At 51.3% G+C, this 25,486-nt stretch overlaps 2 protein-coding genes across 2 annotated transcripts in view; one reads left to right on the top strand and one right to left on the bottom strand.

The window, feature by feature from the left end:
• STAB2 (stabilin 2) overlaps positions 1–363 on the top strand; it is a 165,884-nt gene extending 165,521 nt beyond the window's left edge. The window contains exon 70 of the mRNA XM_075552708.1: positions 313–363. Coding sequence (XP_075408823.1) covers positions 313–363 — 51 coding nt within the window. The remainder of the gene's footprint in view (positions 1–312) is intronic.
• Positions 364–7,241: 6,878 nt separating this feature from the next.
• The window catches only part of NT5DC3 (5'-nucleotidase domain containing 3), a 58,291-nt gene continuing 40,046 nt past the window's right edge, over positions 7,242–25,486 (bottom strand). Inside the window, exons 10-14 of the mRNA XM_075551084.1 lie at positions 24,075–24,156; positions 22,689–22,775; positions 18,108–18,248; positions 14,415–14,479; positions 7,242–11,666 (exon numbers count right to left, since the gene is read on the bottom strand). Coding sequence (XP_075407199.1) covers positions 11,414–11,666; positions 14,415–14,479; positions 18,108–18,248; positions 22,689–22,775; positions 24,075–24,156 — 628 coding nt within the window. The 3' untranslated portion in view covers positions 7,242–11,413. The remainder of the gene's footprint in view (positions 11,667–14,414; positions 14,480–18,107; positions 18,249–22,688; positions 22,776–24,074; positions 24,157–25,486) is intronic.

Genomic DNA, 25,486 nt, shown 5'->3' with positions numbered 1-25,486 from the left:
CCGTTCTCCCCTGTCCCTGGAGGGCGCTACGAGTTGGAATCAACCAGTGACCGTGGGTTAGTAAGTCATCAACCATTAGCGATAAGGCTAGGTCACGCAGCACAGCTTCAAACAGCAGAGACTGTCCCCGGAATGCATGCTCTTAACCACCCTCCCATCCTGCCTTCCAGTTTGTACAGAGCCCCTGACCAGGGGGCTTGGGGATCAAGCTCAAGGTTGGCCTCAGACCAGCAGACAAAAGAAAGGCTCATCCTGGAAGGATCTTCCTGAGAATTTCATAGAGGACTTTTTACTCTCTCCCCTCCCCCCAAGGACTCTGATGAACAGCAGCTCAAGAGCAGCCACCCCCTCGGGGGGCTCTGAGGGCCACGCACCCACTGGACAAGCAGAGCTTCCCCGAAGGCTCCCCACTGTGAAGCCTCCCCATCAGTTGCCTTCAGGGAACCTAAGGTGCTTTGGTGTCTTACAGTAGGAAGCACTCTGAAGCGATACCTCATCTCTTTGATGGACCTGGGGGTGACTATTTTCTGCGGGTGATGAGCCACTCAGTACCATAGTCCCTGTCACCCACCTGCCCAGGGCACTTCTCCCTCCAGGGACCCTCCACCGCTCCTGTTTTGTTCCTTTTGATGACCCCACACTGTGGAATCCTGGGCTTGTCGTGGGTCCCAATTAGATTGTAAGCTCCCCGTGGCAGGGACTGTGCCGCATTCATCTTTGTATCTAAGCACCTGGCACGGTGCCCGGCACATGAAATGGGCTCAATAAATGTTTATGGCGCAGAAACGAACTCAGTGGAATGAATGTGGTAAAGAGCCGTATTTGGGGGTGGGGGTGGGGGCAAGAGGGGTTGGACTTTGAGAGCAAAATGCATTAGGGCTAAATAGGCACTTCTGAATGAGTCGACATCTGTCTTAGAAAATCCCTCTTCCTCCATAAAGTTGTGTTTGCTGTGTGTCCATTTCCCTTAAGAAGATATGATGCTCACGATGAGAACTCACTGCATATCCACTTTGATGGCTACCACTAAAAAGATGAACACTAACAGGTGGTGGTAAGGATGGGGAGACCCGGAACCCTCATACTGCTGATGGGAATGTACGATAGTGCAGCTGCTATGGGAAGCAGTTCAAGAGTTAAGCTCAGAATGACCACATGACCCAGAGTTCCATTCTTAGATGTCTATCGAAGAGAAGTGAAAAATATATGCCTACGCAAAAGCTGACCTAGTGAATGTTCACAGTAGCATTATTGGTAATGGCCAAAGGTAGAGACGACCCAAGTGTCCACCAACAGATGACTGGATAAACAAAGGGGTACGTTCCTACAGTGGAACAGTATTCAGTCTTAAAAGGGACTGAAGGCCTGGTGCATGGCAGAATATGACTGGTCCTTGAAAATACCATACTAAATGAAAAAAGCTAGTCACAAAAGGACACATATTGGATGATTCCATCGACCTGATGTGTTAGTCTGGGTAGACTTGGGGAACAAATCCATAGACATTCATATGTATGTAAGAAAGAGCTTTATATACAAGAGCAATTGAACATTAAGAAAACAGCCCAGCCCAGTCCAGATCAAGTCCATTAGTCCGATATTAGCCCTTATGTCTGATACCAATCTATAAAGTCCTCTTCAGACTCACGAAACACATGCAATGCAGTGACACCGAATGCAGGAAGATCACAGGCCAGTGGGTGGGAAGCCTTATGGATCCAGTGGTGGCATAAGCATCTCAGCACTAGCAGGGGTCTCCACTTGGCTTCTCCAGCTCCAGAGGTCTGGCTCCATTAGCCTCTCTCCATGTTTCTTCTCCACAGGGATATCTTGCAGGGAGAGCGCAGAGAGTCTCTTGCCTCCAAGGAGGAATGAAGGAGTTCCCAGAATCCTCAAGAGAAGGCCACGCCCACACAGAGGCCTCATTGGCTATGATCTGGTTGACAGACTAGACTCCACCCCTTCACTCTGAATCCTCAAACTGACACCAGACTAACTACTGCACTTGAAATGTCCAGAATAGGTGAATCTGTAGAAGTAGAAGGAACCTTGGTGGCATAGTGGTTACACATTGGCTTGCTAACAAAAAGAGTCAGCAGTTTGAAACCACCAGCTGTTCACAGGAGAAAGATGGGGCTTTCTACTCCCATAGAGTTAGTCTCAGAAACTCACAAGGGCAGTTCTACTCTGTCCTATAGGGTCACTATGAGTTGGAAGCAACTCAATGGCAGTGAGATAAAGATATTATATTTGTGGCAACCAGAGGCTGTGTGGATTATACAGCCAACTATGATAGCATGGGGGGGATGGGAATTCCAGAATACTGCATTGTGCCTACAAAGAACCCATGCATGGATCAAGTGGCAGTCATTGGAGCAGAACAAGGGAATCCTGCCTGGTGTAAAATCAGGAAAGGTGTGCATCAGAGTTGTATCTTTTCACCATAGTTTCTAATCTATACGCTGAACAAATAACCCAAGAAGCTGAAAACTGGACATCAGGAGTGGAAGAAGGCTTATTAACAAACTGCAATAGGCAGATGGCACAACCTTGCTTGCTGACAGTGAGGACTTAAAGCTCGCTGATATAGATCGAGGATTGCAACCTCCAAACAGAGACGGCAACTCAATGTAAAGGAAACAAAAACCCTCACAACTGGATCAGTAGGTAACATTGTGATAAACGGAAGAAAGATGGTCGTTACCCAGGATTGTGTCTTGCTTGGATCCATAATCAATGCCCATGGAAGCTGCAGTCAAGAAATCCGATGATGCATTGAATTGGGTGAATCTGCTGCACAGAATCTCTTTGATGTGCTGGAAAGCAAGGACATCACCTTAGGGACTAGGGTGCACTTGACCCAAGCCATGGTATTTCCAATCATCTCATATGCATGTGAAAGTTGGACATTCAGTAAGAAAGTCCAAAGAAGAATCAATGCATTTGAATTACGGTGCTGGCGACGAATACTGAAAAGTACCACGGGCTGCCAAAGACCAAACATCTGTCTGGGAAGAGGTACAACCAGAATGCTCCTCTGAGGCAAGGATGGGGAGACTTCACCTCACGTACTTTGTACCTGGTGTCAGGTGAGGCCAGTTCCAGGAAAAGAATGACGTGCTTGGAAAAGTCGAAGAGCAGGGATAAAGAGAGAGACCTTGGACCAGATGGATTGGCACACTGGCTTCAGGAAGGCCCAGCACCCTGGGGGCAAGTCCCTGGCATCATTCCCAGTTGCTGAAAGACCAAACTGGCTCTGAAGCTCAGTGTTGAGCATCCAGTGCTCAGGACTGAGCAGCCTCTGAAGGGCTTTAACACCTTAGTCTGAGTCTGTTTAATATAATTAACCTGACCGGGAAAATTTTAAAAAGGTTGAACATGCACAGATTTGCAGGACCCAAGAGAACTCTGCCCAAGTATCCACCAGGCATTAGGCAAGAGTTAAAATGAACATTTTGGAGTGTGTTGTTATTAGTAGCCTTTAGAAGCAAGCTGCCAGGCCTTACTTATGAAGTGCCTCAGTGGGTTTGAAACACCAACATTTCGGTTCATAGTCCAGTGCTTACCATTCTGGCATCAGGGACTCCACTTGGGGGTGTTAATTTTGATTAAAAATCTTCAGAAGACTATTTGATTGCAGCTTGCTTCCCCACCAAGTTTGCAACCTTTTGTCCCCGAGAAACAGCCTCAGAGGGAAACCAGTACCTCCCCCAACCCATCCACACAGTCCCAGAGTGTCCTCCAGGGGGCAGCACAGCACCGGGTGGAGCAGGAAATCCTGGACTGAGCTCTCTGTTGCCCACACAGCCCCAATATCTTTGTTCCACAGCACCAGGGTTTCTGCTGAGCCAAGTCCAAAGTTCTGGGCACTCGGGTCTCACTAAGTGGTATCACCAACTTCAGGAAAGGGAAGAAGCCCCAGCGTTCAGAGAGACGGACAGCCCACAACTTCCTCCTGAGCAATCTGTTGTGAGGGTAGTAATGCCACACTTCAAGGAAAATGTCCAAAGTCGAATATGGGGCAGATCCCAAGGGAGACCAGCACCACCACCATCGCTGGTTTTGAAAAGAGGGGAAATAAATGATTGGAAGGAAAACCGAAAGACATCCAGGGGTGGGGGTGAGGATCGGGGAACAGAATCAGAGTAAGATAAATCAGCAAAATGAGAGGTCAGGACAGGACAACATTTAAAGATATAAATGCAATATTTAAAGACGGGTGCTTCAAAACATTCATAAACCAACCCCAAATGCAGGGACAAACGGTTGTCATAGCCAGTTGCTGTCGATTGTGACTCATGGCCACGCCCGTGTTTCAGAGAACTGCGCTCCAGTTTCCCAGGACTGGTTTGGGGTAAGTTGATCCCTGGACCATTTTCCCAAGGGATTTTGGAATAAATTCAATCTTCCAACCTGCTGGTGAGCAGGTGAGCATGGTAGTCATTTGTCCCACCCATGAATTCCAACTTCCGAGGATTTACTCTTCATTGAGCACACACACCCCTTGAAGCACTGTTTCCAGTGCCTGGATTTTGCTGATCATCTGCGTAGAAACACAAACCACCACCTTTGTCTTGCCTCAAGTTTAAACTGCTGAATACCAGGTTGATGGTCTGAAATGTAAATCTTTGCCTAATTCAGAGTTTAAAAAAATTGAGGGGGGAAAAGATTTTAAAAATACAACCACGGAAACACAGTCCCATTTGACTACAGCAAGACCCACTAAGCACTGGCTAGTGTTTTTAATTGGGGGAGAGAGGGGGACAGGGAAAGCATTGCATTAGGCAAATCTGCTGCCCAAGACCTCTTTAACGTATTGAAAAGCCAGAATATTACTTTGTGCCTGACCTAAGCCTTGGTATTTTTAATCGCCTCCTATGCATGTGAAAGTCGGACACTGACTAGGGAAGAGCATAGAGCATGAATGCGGGTGCTGGCAAAGAATCCTGAAAGCACCATGCACTGCTAAAAGACAAACCAATCTGTCTTGGCGGAATATAGCCAGAATGCTCCTTAGAGCAGCGGTTCTCAACCTTGGGGTCAAGCCCTTCTGGGGGCCGCCTAATACATCCTGCATGTCAGATATTTACATGATGATTCTTAATAGTAGCAAAATCAGAGTGATGAAGTAGCAACAAAAATAATGTTATGGTTGGGGGTCACCACAGGAGGAACTATATGAAAGGGTCGCGGAACTAGGAAGGTTGAGAACCACTACCTTCGGGGTAAACCTGGTGAAACTTCATCCCACACGCTTTGGACATGTAGTCAGGAAAGATCAGTCCCTGGGGAGGGACATCATACTTGGTAAAGCTGCAGGGCAGTGAAAGAGGAGGAAGGCTTGAAAAGATGGACTGGCACAGTGGCTTCATCGATGGGCTCAAATACAGAACAACCGTAGCACAGGCCTGGATGGTGTCTCGTTCTCCAGCACACGGGGTCGTGATGAGTCAGAACCAACTCGAGGGCACTAGCAAGCAGAATTTTTAATTAGCTAAAGAATAAACATAGAGTTGGGAATGGGGAGAAGGAGGTTGCCCTGTGAGAGAACAGCAGGGTTACCTGGTGCCCATCTAGGCTGTGTCTGTACCAAGTTTTCTGTGTGTAGTTCAACAACTCTCCTCAAACCCTGCAAGGCAGGGTTGGCGTGCCTGGCTGAGCTGAAAGTGGTAGGAAAAGAACCCCATTATTTCAGGAAGATTCTTTCCTAGATCCGTTAGAACAGGGCCGGGCTTTGCCAATGATTTAAGCACACACAAAGAGTAACTTACAATAAATTGGTTGATTCAATGCAAACTTTTTATTTGGCAATACCACGGAATACATTAAACTCCACATCTAGAATAAATAGCAAATCCATATTCAGAATAAATAATAAGTACCTAATTTGTATTTACTGTGTCCAATACCATACAGGCACAATCTGTCACTCCACTAAATCGTTAGGAATCCGTGTTCTATGTCAAAGTTCAAGGTTGATGCGGGTGGGTCTCCCAGAAGCAGCCGAGGTCAAGTGCAGGGAGTTCCCAGGGAGTGTTCTCGGGGTTCCGCCCCAGAGGGAGAGGAGGGAAGTCCAGGAAGCAAGGCTGGCAGAGGGAGGAACCAGGGTGTGATGCCGACACAAGGAGGCCTCCACTGAACCCCACAGGCAGTTATGGAGCTGGAAGGGTGTCCCAAGTTGGGGTGAGGAAGCAAGACAGCCTCTGTACCTCCACATTGACCTGTCAGGCATTGCAGGCTGCTCTTGGAGGTGGGTGTAAGCATGGAGGAAGCAGGGATTTTCAGCATAGGAAATGTCCAACAAAGGCTGGCAGCTGAGACCTGGTGGATCAAGCAAATCGACCAACTGGCCAACCCACACAACCAGTAATTGGGGGATTGTGTCCTTCTCTCCTGAAGGGGAATCCAGGGGCACAGGAGGGATCTTTAGCTCGTATCTGAGCCCGGAAGTTCAAGTACACAGAAGAAAGCAATTATGCCACACGCCACACAGGCAACCCTCCGCCACACTGACTGCAAGGAAGGAGACTGGCAGGGGATATGGCACTTAGCTGCAGAACCGTCTCCATCTGACTCAACCAAGGAAGTCATGTGTCTACAGGCTTTCCCGGCAGGGGATTCTCGCCACAGACACCAACATAAGCCATGGGAGCAAGGCCACACGATGGATGGATGTGGGACCAGATCGGGGCAGGTGCACTGCTTGTTTTGTTAAGCGTGCAGCCATACCTGCTCCCCCGGTAGTGGCAACAGAGAAGGGCCCGCAGTGACAAGCATTTACTAGCTGGCCCTCTACAGGGGACGTCTGCCACCAAACTCTGCCTTAGAGGCACCACGCCCACTTTTCGCCCCAGCCCACTGGTGGCATGAAGGACGGCTGCCCCTGGAGGTCAGGCTTCCAAATGCTCAGGCACTAAAAGGTCATGGAAGTCAGGAAGCCGGAGTAAGAGGTTGGCATGCCAGTCTTGACTCTCTTGAGCCACCCCCACCTCACCCTCCCCACTGGCCTCGTCCGGACCCTGGGCCACCCATGATCATGAAAGGTGGGTAGACCAGTACCCAGTGGGGACTTAGTCATTTTCCTCACTGTCATCTGGGGGGCTGACACGTGTATTAGATGGGAAGGTGGACTACTACTGACTGTAGATGGCATTAGGGTAACAGTCAACCCTTCAGCATTTGTTCTCCCCTCTGACGCCTTTTAAATTTGTTCTAGTTCCCCTTTCCCCCCACCCCCACCCCCACCCCCACCCCCACCACCCCCGGCTCCAGGTTTTCTCTGCGACTGAGGCTTCCCCGTCTGATTTTGATCTTGGGGTGTTTTATTTTTCTTTACATGAAATCCAGGAGCAGTGTATCTAGAGAGGCAGTCCCTGGATGAGTACTTTCTTGGGGAGACGGCAGGGGGGTTGGGGCAGGCCATGGAAACGAGGAGCCCTAATACTGAGTTCAAGAAGGAAGACAATGTTTTCAAACTGATTGCGGTGATGCTGGCTCCACTCGCTGTCCTATGGCTAAGCTACCGAAGGGCAGGATTTGTGAATTATGGCACTGAAACTGTTCCCATTAGGAGAGAGACCCTGCCTCTGCTCGAGAGCCGTCCTGGCGCATTCTCGGTAAAGGGCTCCCGAGTGCTTTCTTGGCAGCAAACGAGCGTCGAGCTAATGGAAAGGAATGCAAGGCTTGGCACACTCGCTGCAGCTGAAAAAAGGGGGGCTTTGGGAGGAGAGAGAAGCCATTGAGTGCATTTGAAGCTCATTTAGCTAAGAGGAACGTTTCTTTTCAGGCCTCCTCCGCGGGGATTTTCCAGCGCCGACGCAGTCACAGCAGCTAGCAATTTAGTCTGAAGGGTGCTCGGCCCGGTAAGCGGCGGCTGATTACTCGGCGGCGTTCATGGAACATTGGGAAAGGGAGCTGAAGATAATTTTTTACAAGGACGGTGGTGGGTACGTTAGGAGAACGGGGAGCTCTAAGGCAATCGCCTAAGATGTGCTGAAAAGCCAAGTTCCACCCACAAGAGCAGCTCTGGGAAAGCTCCCCGGGACGCCTCCCTGGCTAGCTTGAGTCTGAGCCTGAGCCTGGGCGAGCTGTCCTGGCCTCCTGCCTGCCCGCAGCAATGACGGTTGTTTAATGTGGGTTTTTGGTTTTGTTCCACGTAATTCTTAGAACATCAATCCAGTCAACACTAGAGACAATGACCTTTTAAATGGGCCAATGAATGTGCCTGTTCTCTGTCCAGACTGAGTAGTTGCCCTGTTCCAACCTACCGTCGTCAGCGCGCACACGGAGAGCAGGCGGGGAGGAGCGAGACCCCAGGGAGTTACGACAGCCACCCAGCCAGAGGTGGCTGGATCGCGCTCAATAGACTACTCACTGCCCACTCCGATGCAACTCCACAAAACAGATGGCCCTGACATTCGCCCAAGGAGCGGCTGTGGGTTCGAACCGCTGGCTTGTGCTCGGCAGTCAGTCCTACTCCGACAGTGCCGCCGGCCAGGGTCTCGCTCTCACTGCCATGGCGCGGACTGACTTGGAGCGGCCCGACCTGGCAGGGCAGAACGGCCCCTCGCGTTGCCGGGACTGACGCTCTTTGTGGGAGCGGAAGGCCTCACCGATCTCCCTCAGGACAGCTGCCGATTGCAACTGCCCAACGAGTAGCCCACGAGGCCACCAAAGCTTGGGGTAAACAAGGAAGCAAGAAGCTGTGTCCCCACCAGCCAAGAGGCTCTCCCGACTCAGGCTCTGTGGGCACTGCTGAGACAAGGCCAAGGCATGGCAGAGCCCTGTACTGACAGGCTGCACAGCCCGGGGACAGCATGCTCCTCTATGGGACAGAGATGGAGAGAGAGAGACATAGAGTCAAGGCCAGTGCATAGTGACCCTACAGGGCAGGGCAGAACTGCCCTGCCACTTTCCGAAACTGTCCCTCTTTATAGTAAAAAGCCCTGTCTTTCTTCTGTAGCACAGTGGTGTCGAGTTGGGCTGCAATACACAAGGTCTGCAGTTCGAAACCACCAGACCCCACCCCACCTCCTGGCTTTCAACTCTTGTGAAGAGCCACAGAAGCCAGGGCAGTGACCGATGGTAGTGCTTTCCTCCAGCAGAGTGGTGAAATGTAGTTTTTCTCTCCCTCTCAACCTCGCCCCCCCCCCCCGTATTCCTCCCCCCAAGGCGTAGGTCACCTACCCTCGTCATCCTCGAAGGCAGGCTTTATCAATAGGACAGAACTTCAAAAAGCTCATGGAAAAATGGAATTCAAAGATCACGGAACTCTTCCACGAACTTTGTGAGGCCCCCTCACAGTTCTACTCTCCTCCTCAGTAAACACTCACCTGGGGGAGAGCTGACTAGATAGAAGCCAAGAATTAAAATAAATAACTAAAGCCACTTCCCCACTCTGCTTCTACCTAAGCCGGAAGCACCACTGCACCCTTTGAGGGTCCTGACACCAAGACAGTTCCAGGCGTCGACCTTGCCACCACCAACCATGCTCCTACAACACGGAGCGGGGAGGCAGGGAAGCAACAAAGACCAGGTGCACGCGTTGTGGACAAGAAACACCCTGCTGCGCCTAAATGGGATCCCAACAAAATGAAGCCAGGAAGGGAAGACGAAAGAGGAGGGACCTCACTGGGTCTACGGGGCCCCTTCCTCACCACAGTGAGCACGCCCGGTACCCCGTGACAGCAATCAGCCGTGCAAAGGGTGCAGCGTACGAGGTCACTGCATCATGCCCGCATCAGGCAGGGCAGCTACAAAATGCCAGGCTGCTATTTTGTCGAGGCCTGGTCCTCAATACTTTAATAACCACAGAAGCAGCTGAATGAGCGAGCGAGCACTCCCAACAAGCTCCTGCATGCACCCGCCCTGCTGTAGGACCAGTTTGAGGACCCAGGCTGCTGGCATGACCTTGCCCTTGGAAGGAAGTTCACTGGACAAGGTCAGCTCTGATCATCTCCATGTCTTGACCTGTATCGCCTCCCATCTTAAACACACCAACACTGAAGAGAGTCACCCCAAACCACCCCTCCTCCCCAAGATTCCCATGCACATCCTACAGGGGAAAACTCTAAGTGGGGGGAGGGTTGGAGATGGTTAAGAGGACACACACAAACACACACACACACCACCCCCCTTCTGATAGCAGCACCTCTTCTCCTTGGCTAACCTCAGAGCAGTTGGCCTCCCTGTGCTTCTCCAGAGAATGGACTGCTGGCAGGGCACCCATTTCAACATGAGGCCACTCTGCAGAGGCCAGGGCTCGTGGTCCTTGCCCAGGACATTGCACCCATGCTGGGTCTCCCTACTTCAGGTTAAGCACACTCCTGGGAAACCATCCTCACATTTTGGTTCATCTGGTCCTGATGGTTCCTTCCAGCCTTCTTCAGGGAAAATCAGCCTGCTACCCAAAAAGAGGTTTTAGCCCCGCCCCTGGGTATCACACGTGACGCGGTTGTCCCGCCCACGATGGGGATGGCCACAGGAAGCAAACCAGCCAGGACCACAGGTTAAAGGAGTTGTGACGTTTCTTGCTCCTTCTCCTAAGTCCACCCAAGGAGGCAGCGTTGACGTGGAAGCTAACAATTTGGGGAGTCGATCCTCTTTGTGACTTCCTACAATTGCCAGGTGCCGCTGCTAGGTGCCCTGGGGTCAGTCCCAACTCCCAGCGAGCCTGTGTCCGAGAGACAAAGCACTGCCGTGCTCACAGCCGTGGCTACGTTTGCTCCACGACTCTGCTGTCAGTCATCGTGATGTGGTGGCCTGCGTGTGGCCGTGATGATGAAAGTTCTGTCAGCAGCGTTTCAAACACTGCAGGGTCACCCCGCTGGACAGGTTCCAGCAGAGCTCCCAGACTGAGAGAGACTAGCAAGGAGGACGAGGTTGTCCACTTCTGAGGGATTAGCCACTGGAAACCTTATGGAGAGCAGTGGGGTGCTGCTGCTGCTGCTGCTGCTACTGCTGCAGGGATCCCAGAATCCTCGGCTTTCTGCCTGCAGCTTGTCTTTGCCCACTGCCCTACCCCTGCAGTTCCTCAGGCACAGCCTGCAAGAGTCCGCTTGGTGTGTTTTCCACCCCAGAGCCCGGGACGCTGGAGTGAGAGAGGCCTCGAAGGGCTCGCCCGTCGCAAAGCAGCAGACAGGAGTGTGGCGCCTTCATAAACCAGAAGGGTGAGCAACCCCGAGTTTCAAGACAGTTTCTGGCCCCGCTGTCACAGGGCATGTAGAGGAAGGGGCGGGGCATGTGGACGGACGAGCTGGCTCCTGCCCAGGGAGTATTCTCCAGAAAGGACATCTGCAAAAAAAGGCCTACATGCTCTCGTCAGCACTCACACCCACCCCAAGTCACCCCTCTGTCACGTCCACCCAACCTGGGGCCGACGTCACTCCGGCTGTTCCCAAGGGCGGGGGCGGAGCTACTTGGCCTGGGCCTCCTGCAGGAGGGGCACCCTGAAGGCGGAGGGCCGGTCTGACCACGAGGGGAGTTCGTGCTGCAGTGGAGTCCGCCGGGGGTAGAAGGTGTGGCTGACGTCGTAATTCAGGAGGCAGCTGAGCGAGGCCATGTAGATGTCAGCGAAGCGCGACAGGCGTCTCAGGAAGTAGGTCGGGTTCTGGTCTGTCCGGAACAAGCTCCCAAACTGGGCGTTGAAGAAACCTTTGGTCATCTCTCTGAAGAGAAGCAAAGGACAGGCCGTGAGGCAAGAGACCAGGCGGGAAATGATAAAGAAGGGTCGGCTTCTCAAACAGTCGAGACTCAAACCGTTCATTCATAAATTCATCCATCCTTTAGTTCTTCCACGGGGCCGTCGGAATGGACAGTAGCCTGACCTTCCCGAGGTACAATCGAACACCCCATGAGGCCTGGCTGCTTGGTTTCAATGAATATTCCAGTTAATTAGCCTGATACCATGGTCAGTATCTTCTAGAGAGCCGAGGGTGTGCTACCTGGGGTCTCAGAAGCTTACAGGGGTCACTCAAGGTACAAGAACTGGTCTCTATCCACCTGGAGCAGGAGAGGGAGGAGGAGTGGCAGGAATAAGAGAAGGCAATGGACCGTGTGGCTAACTGCCTCCGTGAACAACTTCCTCCTCTGCCAGGAGACCAGAAGAAGCTGATGGTGCACAACTACTGCCACTGAACACGTTGATCAGAGAGTGTAAGAATCCTGATCAAAGGGAAGGGAATGCCCAACAGAAGGACCAATTCTCAGACTTTCAAGAACCATGAAGGCTGGACAAATCCCTGACACGATGGTCCTGAGATATCCGCTCTTAGAAGACCCATCTATATGGGATCACATTAACAGCGGCTCAAAACAAGACGGGAACAATGGGGAGCCGTGAGTTGGTGCTCAGTGAGGATGGCTGCCAATGGAAAGACTGCCATCGGCAGTATGTGTATCCGTGACCTGTATACGTGACTGTACATGGCTGCCCTGGGGTGTGTTCTGCTGTGTGTGCTCTGGACAGAAGAGGTATAAAGAGCTACCCGCCATTAGTCGCATAATTGGAAATGTATCTAGTTTGGGATCTAATCTGTGAAAATTTAGTTTGCTTAAAACCCAAAATGTTTACAGCCCCCCCCCCTTGCACTAAAAATTCATTTTAAGCTTACTCAACAGGGCTGTTCTAAGTCGGAGAGTTTGGGCAAACAAGGCCTTCTGGGCAGGGGAGCCATTGGGATAAGCAACGGAGCCTGAGCCCGACCTGGATGCTCCCTGTTTCTGTGAGGCGGGCCTCCTGTATCCCATCTAACATTTACAGTATCTAACTCCCTTGACTTGCTCTGAATCGTTGAGGCCGTTTTGGAGGGAGCAAACCCCACTGTTTCCTTCTGCCCAGCACTTGCAGAAATCCACGTAAGAGTTTCTCAAATCACCCTGGTCTCTGTCTTTGGATGAAACAGTGGCAGGCATCCCAGACCTCACCTGCGGGCAACATTCTCAACAACAAAAAGAGCAAGTGATTAAAAGGAAGAAAAAGTAGTTGAGAGCAGCCCCAACGAGCAAACAGTTTGCGCATCTAGCCATCTCGCTCCCACGCCCTCTTCTGCCAACAGAGCGGGTTGCTCTCAGGCTCTGACCATCAGTGTGCATGCCCTCCTGAAACACACAGGCCATTTTCCAAACCAAACCCGGGGCTGCTCTGGGAGTGTGGGGGAGCTGTGGAGCCCTTGGGTGGCACGATGGTTAGCGTATTTGGCTGCTAACCACAAGGTGGGTAGTTTGAGTCTATCCAGCGGCACCTCAGAAGCAGAAAAACGTGGTGGCCTACTTAAGCAAACAGCCCCTGCAAACTCAATGGAGAAATGGTCAACCCTACACATGGCAAAATGATTCTTGATCAACCATTTCGTAAATCAGTAACAAATATGGCACCCCAAAATGCTGAAAAACAATCATTAACCCAACGGTGTAATAAAGCCACTTAGTTGGCATTCCTCCTCTGACATTCTAGGACAGGTAGGTGATGCAACTGCCCAGAAACTGGCCTGTCAACGTTTTCTGAACTTTACCCCAAACCTCACTGAGATGCAAAGGCGTTGAAAGACCAGCACTGACTAGGGGGGGGGGAGGGGAGGAAGCAGTTCCTTTGATCTTATCATCAGAGGTCCTTCCAGGTGAGCTGTCCCTGGGCTACAGGAGCCAATGCCAACAAGCCCCAATGTCAAACACATTGTAGTCCTTCCCCCATCACAGTCAACACTCTTAAACCAAGGGAAATACGGTTAGAAGGCATGTCAGACAGCTGATAACCCCAAGAAGAAAGAAGAAGCAGGCGATGAAATCCAGCCTTGTCTTTAGCAACACCAACAAGAGATGGGCTCCTGGCCGGGTAGCCTGCCCCAGAGGAGAGCTGCTCGCTGCACAGAAAGGCCAAGCACACCGGGAGAAAGGGCCACGCAGAGCATCCATCTGCGGAGAGCCTGACAGTCAGCAGGGCCCCCTTGGAATAACTGTCCCCTGAGACTCACTCACACCCACCAGCACTTTCTGCCTGAGGGATTGATTTCCCAATCCAGAGCATTCTAATGAGTGACTATGTGCTCAGGCCTGAGAGTCCTGCAAGTCATGAGCTACTGAGCACCTTGGTCACCGGGACCCTGAGCACTGCGGGAGCAGGGTCCACCTCTAGCCAGCTCCCAATGGCCACCTGATGTGGTCCTCATCATCAGAGGCCACCCTGGCCGCCCTCGTGGGAGAGGCAGAGTGAAGTCGGAGAAAGCCCCGTCCCCCGTGCTTCAGATAGCCAGGGTGGGAACAGAAGGCTGACTCTACATACCTGGGAGCCCTCTGCACTCCCTGGCAGCTAACATAGGATGTTCCCAAATCCGTCCTCGGGCAGGGGTTTGGGGGAGGTATGGGCTGGGCAGTGGGGAGGTCCTGTAGTTGCTGCTTCCCGAATAGGCGGCTCTTACCTGATCTCCTTTCTCTCGCATTTCCACTTGTGCAGTACCAGCTGGGACTCCTCGTCCCGGTGAACCTGCAGGACACATGCGCTCAGTTAGGGCCACCTGGGCTCCAAACCGCTGCCCAGGTGAGGAGCGGGTTTGAGTGGACAGCCTTCTTCTTAGAGGGCTTTATTTTTGAACATCCAAGGCATGAGCACTGGTGCGAAATAAAACATTTTTAGACTCCTTAGAGTTGAAATCTTGCCTTCCTCACGAAAAAGACTCTGAAGACCAGAAACACATACACCACACAGGTGACGATGCAGTATCGTGAGGCTATTAAAGTCTGATGCGAGGGCTGTGTATACACAGTGCGTGTGCCTGAAGGAATCAGGTGTGCCTGGGGGGCAACAAACAGTGAACTACAAGGGGAGAGGTCAGCGGTTCTAACCCACCCCGGTGCTACGCTGTAAAAATGCAATGAAGCAGTTCTACTCGGCCCACGTGCCACTGTTCTTCAGAATTGGCTTTGCAGCAACTAACAAGCTCAAAAGTAAATAGGTAACATACATACGTATAATATACATACAGATCGTATAAGACAGACATCTGTCACTTATGCATAAACATGCACGCTGTATAACATACACTACCTATTACATTGATCCAGAAGTCATGGCGGTGCTGAGAGTGAGGCCCTGGGGCTGCTCACCGCAGGGCAGTGGTTCAAACCCACCAGTTGCTCCTCAAGAGAAAGACAAGACTGTGTTCCTGGAAAGATTGACAGCCTTCGGCACGTGAGAGAGCAGTTCTCCTCTGAGTTGGAATGTACTCGACGACAGTGGCTTTCATTTTTATTTTATTACATACACCATACACATATGTAAACAGAGGAATGATAGTTCAGTGGAACTAGCAAGAAAAGTAAGTATATTCATGAATTGCAAGGCTGTGAAAATAGTGAACTTTTTTTGAAATTAACAAGAAAACATTTTTCAGTTTTGAATCTCTGATGGATACTAGGATTAACCATGGTTCTCTCTCTCTCTCTCTCTCTCCTTAATGTAATTATATTTGCTTTGAAAATTGAGAGGTTAAAAAGAAAAGTCGCCATACTGACAAGAGGCAGAAGAGGGCGGAGCGCATCAGACGTCAAAGAAAAGCAGAGGAGCGATTCCTCTACCTGGCTGCCATGGGGGCAGAAAGCAACTGCCCGCAGCATGATCCAGAGCCCCGTGGACCTCCCCCATCTCTCTCCAGAGCCCCAACAGCCGCATGGCAGCAGGACAGCCAGAGTCTGTAGCCCACATGCTCCAGGAGGCAGGAGAGGCTGCCTGCAGGGGCCCCACACAGGTGAGCCCTCTGCACCCAACCCGGGCCAAGGCCTCCGTAGGGTCACCTCTGTGCAACTGAGCAGCTAGCCCACCAGCAGTCAGCTGCGGGGTCTCTGCTGCTCAGCCAGCCAGGCGTTCATCTGAGCCTGCAATCTGGACTCCTGCCTGTGGCCACGGCCGACACCGTCAGGGAGCAGCTGCCGCCAGACTGAACACTGCCGAGGCGGACCTGCTGGGAGCTTGCCCGGAGGTTCTCTGAGCATACTGTTCGGCAGCTTTCACATTTTAGTCAACAAATTACTCACAACTGGAAGATGTGACATGAATAAAAAAGAAAGATTTGCAAGACAAAACAAAGAATGATTATATTCCTTCATATCTTTGTGTGTGTGTGTGTGTGTGTGTGTGTGTGTGTGTGTGTGTGTGTGTCCATCTGTCTCACTCCCTGCCACTGACCCTATAGGACAAGAGTAAATCTTCCCGGAATACAAAGCCTCAACTTTCTCTCATCTCACCCACGGTTAGTGATTTTTAACGGCTGAACTTGTGGTTAGCATCCCAAAGTGTAGTCTACTACACTAGCAGGTAAATGTGTGTGTGCATACTTATATACATAGGGGTCTATATACACAGCGGTTACACACACACACACACACACACACACACACACGGGGTTTCAACGAGTGTATGGAAAAGTTTCAACTTTCATTCCATTTTCTGTGACCCTTTACTGCTCTTGCTTATATGTTAAGTATGCAAATGAAAATAGTTATGAGTCAGATCGACATGATGGCAGCGAGTTCAGTTTGGGTCTTATACAAAAATCTAGCCAGTTCCAGAAAAGGAGGGCCCAGAATGTACAGCCAGGGAAGGGCTGGGGGGTGGGGGGAACCAGCTCCATGGCCCAGTCTCCTCTCCATGCTCCATACACATAGACCTACCAGGCCTCATGAAGATGGGGCCCTCAGACACAGGCCACCACATGTCATAGCCGACTCTATGGCAACGAGTCACCCTCATCGTCACCATCATCGTGCAGGCCCCGTGCAGCCAGGACTCTAAAATGCATTAGCTGCACACAGGCTTTGTCATTTCCAATCACCATCTCACAGAGAGCACAGCAAGAGGAGCAGAACCGCGTCCTCCAGGAGGCCAGCTAGTTCAAGTGCACTGGGGGTCGAGCTCCACACCCCTGCAGCTCAGCCTCAGCTCCTGACCCGGTCACCCAGTTGGTGCCACCAGGCAGCCAGCTGGGACAGGACAGGTGAGGCCTCCCTGCCCCTTTCCAAAGCAGGCCGGTGGACCCTGGGCAATAAGCTGAGGAGAGCGAGGCTCCAGGGGGTTGGCTTCCAACGGGTTCATCCAGGTTCAAACCTCTACTGCTGATTGGCCATGCCACCCAGACCCACTGCATCAAATCTCCATGTTCCCTCGAGCCCCCAGTGGTTCTCTGTACAAAGAGCCAGAGGGGCAGCCCAAAAAGGAAGACCCCCCCACCCCAGGAAATGGATGGACACAGCGGCTGCCACCAGGGGCTCAAGTACAGGAACAACTGTGAGGAAGGCAGGCACGGGGCCAGGCAGGGTTTCCTTCTGCTGTGCACAGGGCCGCTCTGGGTGGGCACCTCCTGATGGCGCCTAACACCAAACCATCCGACTCACAGCGACCCTACAGGATAGCGAAGAACTTCCCCCGTGGGTTTCCCAGAGTGTGACTCTTTACAGGAGTGAAGAGCCTCGTCTTTCTCCCTCAGAGCAGCTGGGGGATTCGAGCTACTGACCCTGCCGTTAGCAGCCCAATGCATCACCACTCCACACCACCTGGGCTCAAATACATAGGGATCCCACATTATCACAGACCTGCTAAAAGCAGATCCTAACTCAGCATCAACACAGAATGAGCAGGGTTGATACCTTGGTCCAGAGCGTGGGCTCTGTGCTACTCACACCCAGACAGCACTCAGACTAAGACAGCTGATGGCAAGGAGCGGAGGAAGCAGGCAAAGGAGGCCCGGGTGGGGGGCCACGGAAAGGGGGATCACAGACCACACTGCAAACAACATTCCTGGAGTGACGTAAGCCCTGGGCTTTAAAGTCACAACTGACCACTCGCTCACTGCCATCAAGTCGATGAGGACTCATAACAACCCCCTAAAACAGAGCAAAACTGCCTCCTGTGAGTCTCTGAGACTCTAACTCTTGACGGGTGTAGAGAGCCCCATCTTTCTCCTGAAGATCGGCTGGTGGTTTTTGAACTGCTGACCTTGCAGTTAGCAGTCCAATGTGCCATCTTCACCCCACCTGGGCTCCTCTCAACCTGAACTCACTTTTGACCATTGGACTGACTTTAGGCTTGGAAGACAAAGCACGGGAGAAGCCCGCCAAACCTGCATCTGCTCCAAGAGCCCCGTCAGGGTCTGCAGCCAGGTCATGGTCTGGACAAACTGCTCCGTGTTCATGATCTTGAGCTCGGATCTCAGCTCCGGGATGATGGCGCCCGTCCTCCAGCCGTGCTTCAGGGTCAGGTCCTGGGCACACAGATCAGAGGGTCAGCGTTCCTGGCAAGGGCAGCTGAACCACCTGGTTACTGTGCCCAGACACAACAGACATCCGTGCCATGGATTAACTGACACCGCTGGTTATTAGCCAAGCAGAGCAAACAACTGCACTGCACAAAACCCAACTGAGCCACAAGTTCAAGCGACCGCCTCGCACCATGTCCGTTTGGGGTCCAGAAAGAACTGCTGGGAATCACAGCCCTGCCGACGCACAGGATCTGAGCTCGTTAACCAAGGTCCATGGGGAAACAATGAGGCTGAAGGCAGAACGAGGTCCAACTTGAACTCCAACCTTCGTTCCATTCACCCACAGGCCTCCAGGGAGCAACTGCCATGTGCCGCCAGGGACTGTGAATTCCTCCCAGGCTTAGACTGGATCATGCACACGCATGGCCACATTGTTCATCCCGTGTCTTCTAATATCACCCCTCAGTTGACAACGGGCCAGTGTGGCACAATGAATTATACTGTGGCCCTTCTGGCCACACATGGTCTTGTAACTCCTACCAAATGGCTGGGCGGGACCATGTACACAGAGGCCATGGCACCCACCCCTGTAGGACTGAACCAGGCAGACAAAGTGTACGGAGGCCTAACAAGGGGGTTGGACCATCGGGCCATCCTGTGAGGCTTAAACGAGAGCCAATCCCAGAGCAGAGGGCCCTGACTACCATCGTTAAAAACGAGGGGTGATGGACATCCTTTAGAGCTGGGTCCCTGCGCTGAGAACCTTCTACACCCAGGAAACAGCTCTAACACCAGAGACAGCAATGGTGCGCCTGTGAGAAGCCAGAGCATGAAAACAGCAGCAGCAGCAGAACCAGGAGCCCCAAGGCAGGTCTCGTGGGTGTACCCCGTCGTCCAGTGAGAGAGAGCCGAGCACCTTCCGGAAGGAGGGCTGCTGGCAGAGTGGTTTGCCTCCGGCTTAGCAGAGCTAGGCTTGCCAACTCACAGAACTAGAGAGCTGAGCACTTTCTAGCCAAGGTTTACTGAAGAATTGCCCCCCACCCCCTTCCCCAAGCACTACCTGCTACAGCTAACAGCTTTGTAGCACTGACTAAACAAGGAAGAGGCCGGGCCAAGGGGCCGAAAGAGACATGACTACAGGCATGGCTGAGAAGAAGCTGTCCTGATCGAATAACTGTATCCCGGGTCTTTCCTGACTCTGAGTTGTAACCTGTTGCACTTCCTTAATCCACTCCAAAGCTGTGGTATGCTCTGTGAGTTTTGTGTGACCACAGCGACAGACTGTCACGGTGGGCCACGGGAGGTGCAGCGAGTGGCAGGATTGGTAAGAAGTTTGGAGAGAAGGAGCGTGTCCGCCATCATTCATAGGAATCCACCCGGGATGGTCGATGCTGATCCCTATGCTCCTGCCCACCGGTGGAGTCCGAGGAGGCAGGCCAGCGCCCAGTGCTATTTTTACAGCCAGAATGCCTCATCCCAGCTAGGCTGTGTGTGGCAGTTACATAATCTGGTGTCAATTTGAGGATTTAAAGTGAAGGGGTAGAGTCTAGCCTGTCGATCGGGTAGTAGCTTGATGACCTCGTTTGGAGAGGCGAAGGAGATAAACAGCTCACTGGAAATGGGGGGCACGTGCTCTCTCCCTGAAAGTCATCACTGTGGAGAAGATACATGGAGAGAGGCCTCTGGAGCCAGAGAAGCCACATGGAGACCCCAGTCAGCACTGAGAAGCTTACGCTGCCACTGGGTCCACAAGACTTCCCACCCACTGGCCTGTGATCTTCCTGCATTCAGCATTACTGCATGTGTTTCATGAGTCTGAAAAGGACTTTATAGATTGGTATCGGACATATAGGCTAATATCGGACTTATGGGCTTGATCTGGCCTGGGCTGGATGCTTTCTCAATAGTCAATTGCTCTTGTATATAAAGTTCTTTCTTATACACATGAGTGTGTCTCTGAATTTGCTTCTCTAGTCTACCCGGACTAACATACCATGGAACAGCTCAGAATGCCTGGGCTCAGCTACACCATGCCACAGCTGAGCAACACAGTCAGCTCACCTGGTCCTTCCTTTCTCACTGGAAACATGTTTATCAAGCATGCTGGGCCCTGTTCTACAAGCCAGGTAAGGCAATGAAGAAAGGTGGCGAAACCCCAGCCTTCATGGAAAATATGGCCAAACTGTGAGGTCAGCGGCAGGTAAATAAAGCAAGGTGGATAAAGACCGAGCAGAGGAAGAACAGGAGCAGGGAGGTAACCACTGGCAGGTGACCTGGAGGCATAGTGCATTGCCCATTGGGCTGCTACTTGGAAGTTGAGCCGTTTGAGAGCATCGGCTGCCCCTTGAGAGAAAGATGGGGCTTTCTACTCCTGTACAGAGTTACAGTCTCGGAAACCCACAGGGCCAGGGCCACCCTGCCTGATAGGGTCACTGAGAAAGGGACTCCACTCAACGGCACTGTTTGGTTGATTAAAAAAATGATGACGCTGATGGAGGTCTGGAGGGAGGGAGGGAGAGAGGGAGGAAGAAGTAGGAAAATATGTGGGAGGAGAGATCAGCAAGGGCAGAGTCCAGGGGGCAGGAATATGTGGCGAGGAAGAGTGGGGTCAGCAAAGGGGCGCAGGCAGAATGAGAGGGGAAAGGTGCGGCAGGGCGGGGGAGGTGAGAGCCCCTCAGAGTGCACAGGCAGCGACCAGGACTCGGGCTCTGTTACTCTGAGCCGCTGGGAGTTTTCCAGGGTAGCAGCCTTTAGTTTAGCTGAAATGACCGGCTCCCTCTGGCTACTGTCCCAAAGCCGGATCCACACTCTGCGACCCGAGGGCCTTCTTCACTGGTTGGGGGTTTTCTTGAACCTTTTAGTTAGTATGTCTTGTTTCTTTATACCTACAACGATGGCAAACTCTAGGACGTGTATTTGATTTCTGAAAAAAGTCACATAAACATACCCAAGGCTTACATAACCAAACCCCAACCCCAATGCCAACAAGGTGAGTCCGACTCATAGCTACCCTGAGAAGGGCTTTCTGAGGCTGCTCTGTGACGCTGTGGGTTCAGTGTTAGGGTTGCTAACTACAAGGTCAGCAGTTTGAAACCAACCAGCAGCTCCATGGGGGGAAGACGAGGCTTTCTGCTTTGTAAAGATTTAGTCTCGGAAACCCACAGGGGCAGTTCCACTCTTCCCTATAGAGTTGCTTTCAGTCGAAATCAACTTGCCAGCAATGGGCTTTTGGCAGATTTTATTAAGGAAGTTAACAGATTCCCACAAATGAGGATCAGAAAGAATTTAAGATACAGACTTTAGTCTGAAGCAGCGCCTCTCCTCAGCCAGCAACGCAGGCACATCTCTCTCGGGTCCTTGACCTCTCAGCCACATAGTCCCTTGGCCTCCACCTTGTTCTGTGGGCCAGGAAGCCCAATGCCCTGCCTCATGGTCTCGATGCCGTCCTCTGCCCTGCCTCATGGTCTCGGCGCCGTCCTCTGCCCTGCCTCATGGTCTCAGCGCCGTCCTCTGCCCTGCCTCCTGGTCTCAGCATGGCACTTCAGACAGGGGTCACACACATGCTCTCCAGTGACTTCTGTCTTCACAGTCACATGACTTCCTCTCCCTGCCTCTGAGCGGGATCTCTTAGACCCAGTGGAGTAGCAAAACTGCCCGATCCCAGAGTTAAGAGTCCTCTACACCTTATCTGCATGCTCCCACCCAGTTACTGGTGGGCGTTATAGACAAAGGATGGGAAGAGTCAGACCAAGCACTGTCGCTCCACCGCAGTAGTAATACTTGTGTCCTTACTTTCACACATGGAAGGCCAATCCAGTGTGAGCCAAGAGCCTCAGAAACATGCCTGGGGCTTGTCAACAGACTGTGACCTCCTCTCCTTGCGCCCTCAGCTTCGGCTCTAAGAACTGTGCACCACAGCACCAAGCTTGGACCACTCAGCAAATAAGTACATTCATTCTACAAGGACCCAAGTGTAGTCGCAATTACGAATAACTCACACCTGCGCCAATAACAGATTAAGTCACAATTCCAGTCCTGTGAAACTGCTCTAGTCATTCGAGGGGCCATGAAAAACCTCATTTCCACACGAAGAGCTGTTTCATGAATATGCCAATTGCATACTCAAGACGTGACTGCTGGTCAGAGTCTCGCGCATCTCTGCATGTTTTGATGTACTCGTGAACGCGAAAAGGACGCTGCCTTTCCTTTCTCACCATTACTTAAATGGAAAGATCAGCCAGCGGATAAAATTGTGAGTCAACTGCTCACTTGCCTGTTTTCTTACAACCCTGATCCATCTGCTCAGTAAAAATGAAGTCATTTAAAAAGGCCAGTTTTTATGAAAGCATAAGAATGACTGTTCACAAGAGAGAAATGTCTCCGTAAGTGCGGCCAACCCATCACCCCTTCAATCAACAAGGAAACGGACAAGGGGACCCTCACCGCCAGGTCGCTGTATATATGGTCACCGAAATACAGGACTCTGGATCCTCTCCATCCGGTAAGCTTCAAAAATTCATACAAATTGCCCTACAGGTAAAGAAAAATGCATACAAGTATTACATCATACGACAGCTTAAAATACCTGTACAACCCACATTCTGAAATACTCGTTTCATACAGGCAAGGTTTCTAGAGTTTAAACAGCAAATTACGAACACCAAAATTCTTCCAGACTCTTTTTCTCTGTCCAATATGCTTGTCAGAGGGTTTATATTAGATATGCATGCCATTCTCTGTAGCTACCATTCTACCCTCACCACACTGTAACCATGTGCCTGGTCAGGAAGAATCACCCTTGTAGAAAGTGGAGCCTTGGGAACGTGCGGGGCAGCTCCAGTCTGTCCTACTGGGTCCTTCTAAGTTGGAATAGACTCAAGGGCAGTGCTTTGGTGTCTGGGGTTTTGTTTGCTTGTTTTTGGTTTTGGTTTGGTTTTATGCAGCATGCTTCTGTCCTTTGATCCCAGTAAGGAGGCCTGGTGACGCAGAGGGCTACATATCGGCTGGGCTGCTCTCAAACCCACCAGCCACTCCGAGGGGAAGGATGAGGCTTTCTGATCCCGTCAGGATTTACAGCCTCGGAACCCAAAGGGCCAGTCCTACTCTGCCTTTTGGGCTGCTAAGTCGGCAGTGACTCAATGGCAGTAGGTTGTCTTTTTAACTTCACTCCCAGCTGTACCATGATTCATTTCACAAATCCCCTGATGCTGGGCATTTAACATTGTTAGCGATTCTGTAAAACACTTCCTGGTAAACCTTCTCAGAATCACGCTTTCTCTACATCTTAATAATGTTCTCAGATTAAATCCAACTAAATGACATTGCTGGATCCAAGCTAATCTTTTAAATTCTATTTAGTATCCTGCCAAATCCACAATTGTGTATTGAAAAAAAAAAAGAACTTCACAACACAGTCATGATCGGCAATTTAAACATTTAAAAACCTTATATAATACCAAAATATATTAAAAATGAGCATACAACATTTTTTCAGAAAATAAATACTATTTCAGCAGAAAAAAATTCTGTGTGGTTAAATGCTTCTTAAACAGAATTTTTTAAGGTTTTCTATTGACACTTTAAGTTTTACACACTCTGAAAGTAATGATTTAAGGTACATTTTCAAAAACTGTTTATTACTTTAGATTTGTAATCACTTTAATTAACTGGGAATTAATTTAGACACTAGCGTTTTGGAAAATACATTGATTGAAGGATACATTTTAGCACCGTGTGATCAATAGTCGATTCAAGCACTCAGTCTGTGCCCAGCACACGGGAAGCCGGCCGCGCAAAGCGATGCCGAGGGAGGAGCGGGTCAGGGCGTACCTGCTTGTAAATCTGGCCTTTCTGCAGCTTGTGGATCTTATCCCAGAGCAGCACACCTTTCTCGTTCACCTTTCGGAAAGGTCTGACAACAGAAAGGGAAACATGATGACATACGGTGACAGGGGGTCTGCGATGTGGAACATACTCCTCCCAGACCCACTGACTGCCTCGTTATCTGACCGTCACATTTACACCAATGAGAAATATACGACCCGACTGTTTGGTGCATGAACAAGGCGGTGGACATGCGGGCAGCAGCTATAGTGTGTCCCCTCCCTCAAAATGGGTCTCCAGGAAGCCGCCTTGGAAAGCTGGGCTTGCTGTCTCATGACCCCTACAACCTCCACTCCCTCCTGCCAGCTGCTGCAGGGGCAGGTCTCCAGGCAGACCCACGGGTAGCACCAAGCCAGCAAACACCTGTTCTAGGTCCCCAGCTGCTAGGTAGCCTGACACTCTGCAGCTCCAACTTGCTGCGTGTGGGAGGGGAGGGAGGGAGGACAGGGGAGAGAGGCAGTGCAGAAGTGAGAGGCAGCTTGGGAGAAATGGGTATGATTCTCATGACACCCCAAAGCAAGCTGGGATGGGCCTGAAGCCACTGTCCAGGAAGGACCAGGTACACAGGCAGGCTTCCAACACCCTCACAGGCAGCCTGAGCCTCCGAGGGGTGATTCCCAGGGGTGGGAGCAGAGCCTGGAGGAGACCCCACAGAGGATCTCAGAGCCAGCACAGGAGGTGGCTGAACTCTGGGTCCACAAGAAGGCCGCTGGGAGTTATTTTTTAACCCCCTGCTGTATTTCTCAACACCTTTGGCCTTTTGGGTAGGACAATTCTTTGAGAAAAGGCCTAGCCCACATATTAAAAAGGTCATTTATTTATCTCCGACTCCCTCCCACTGAAGGATGAGTGCATCCCCCCAATCACTGTCACAACCCCAAACCGCCTGGTTCCCCTAGAACTGTGGTTCTCCACCTTCCTCATGCTGCGACCCTATAATACAGTTCCTCATGTGGTGGTGACCCCAACCATAACATTATTTTCCTTGTTGCTTCATCACTGTCATTTTGTTACTATTATGAATCCGGCACCCCCTATGAAAGGGTCGTTCGACCCCCAATGGCGTTGCGACCCACGGGTTGAGAACCGCTGCCTGAGAGCCTTGTGCAGAAAAGCAGACCCTAGGCCTTGGCTGAGGTTGCCCCTACTCGATGGGAAACTGCTGTCCAGGATGCTCTGCAAAGTCCAACTGCAAGTTGGAAGGCCCAGGGCAGAGCTGTTAGGGGAGCTGTTGCTGCTGCTGGTCTACATTTGACAAGACATCTGCATCAAAAGACCTAAGTTACTCTGGCATTTTGATAGCCGTCAATCGTTTCTTTAAAAGCGGGACTCACAAATTGATCGTAGAGCAAGCTGAA

This window comes from Tenrec ecaudatus, chromosome 6 (assembly GCF_050624435.1).
Source record: "Tenrec ecaudatus isolate mTenEca1 chromosome 6, mTenEca1.hap1, whole genome shotgun sequence".
Taxonomy (NCBI): domain Eukaryota; kingdom Metazoa; phylum Chordata; class Mammalia; order Afrosoricida; family Tenrecidae; genus Tenrec; species Tenrec ecaudatus.
The sequence above is the reverse complement of the archived record's forward strand: the minus strand, read 5'-3'. Positions and strand labels throughout refer to the sequence as shown.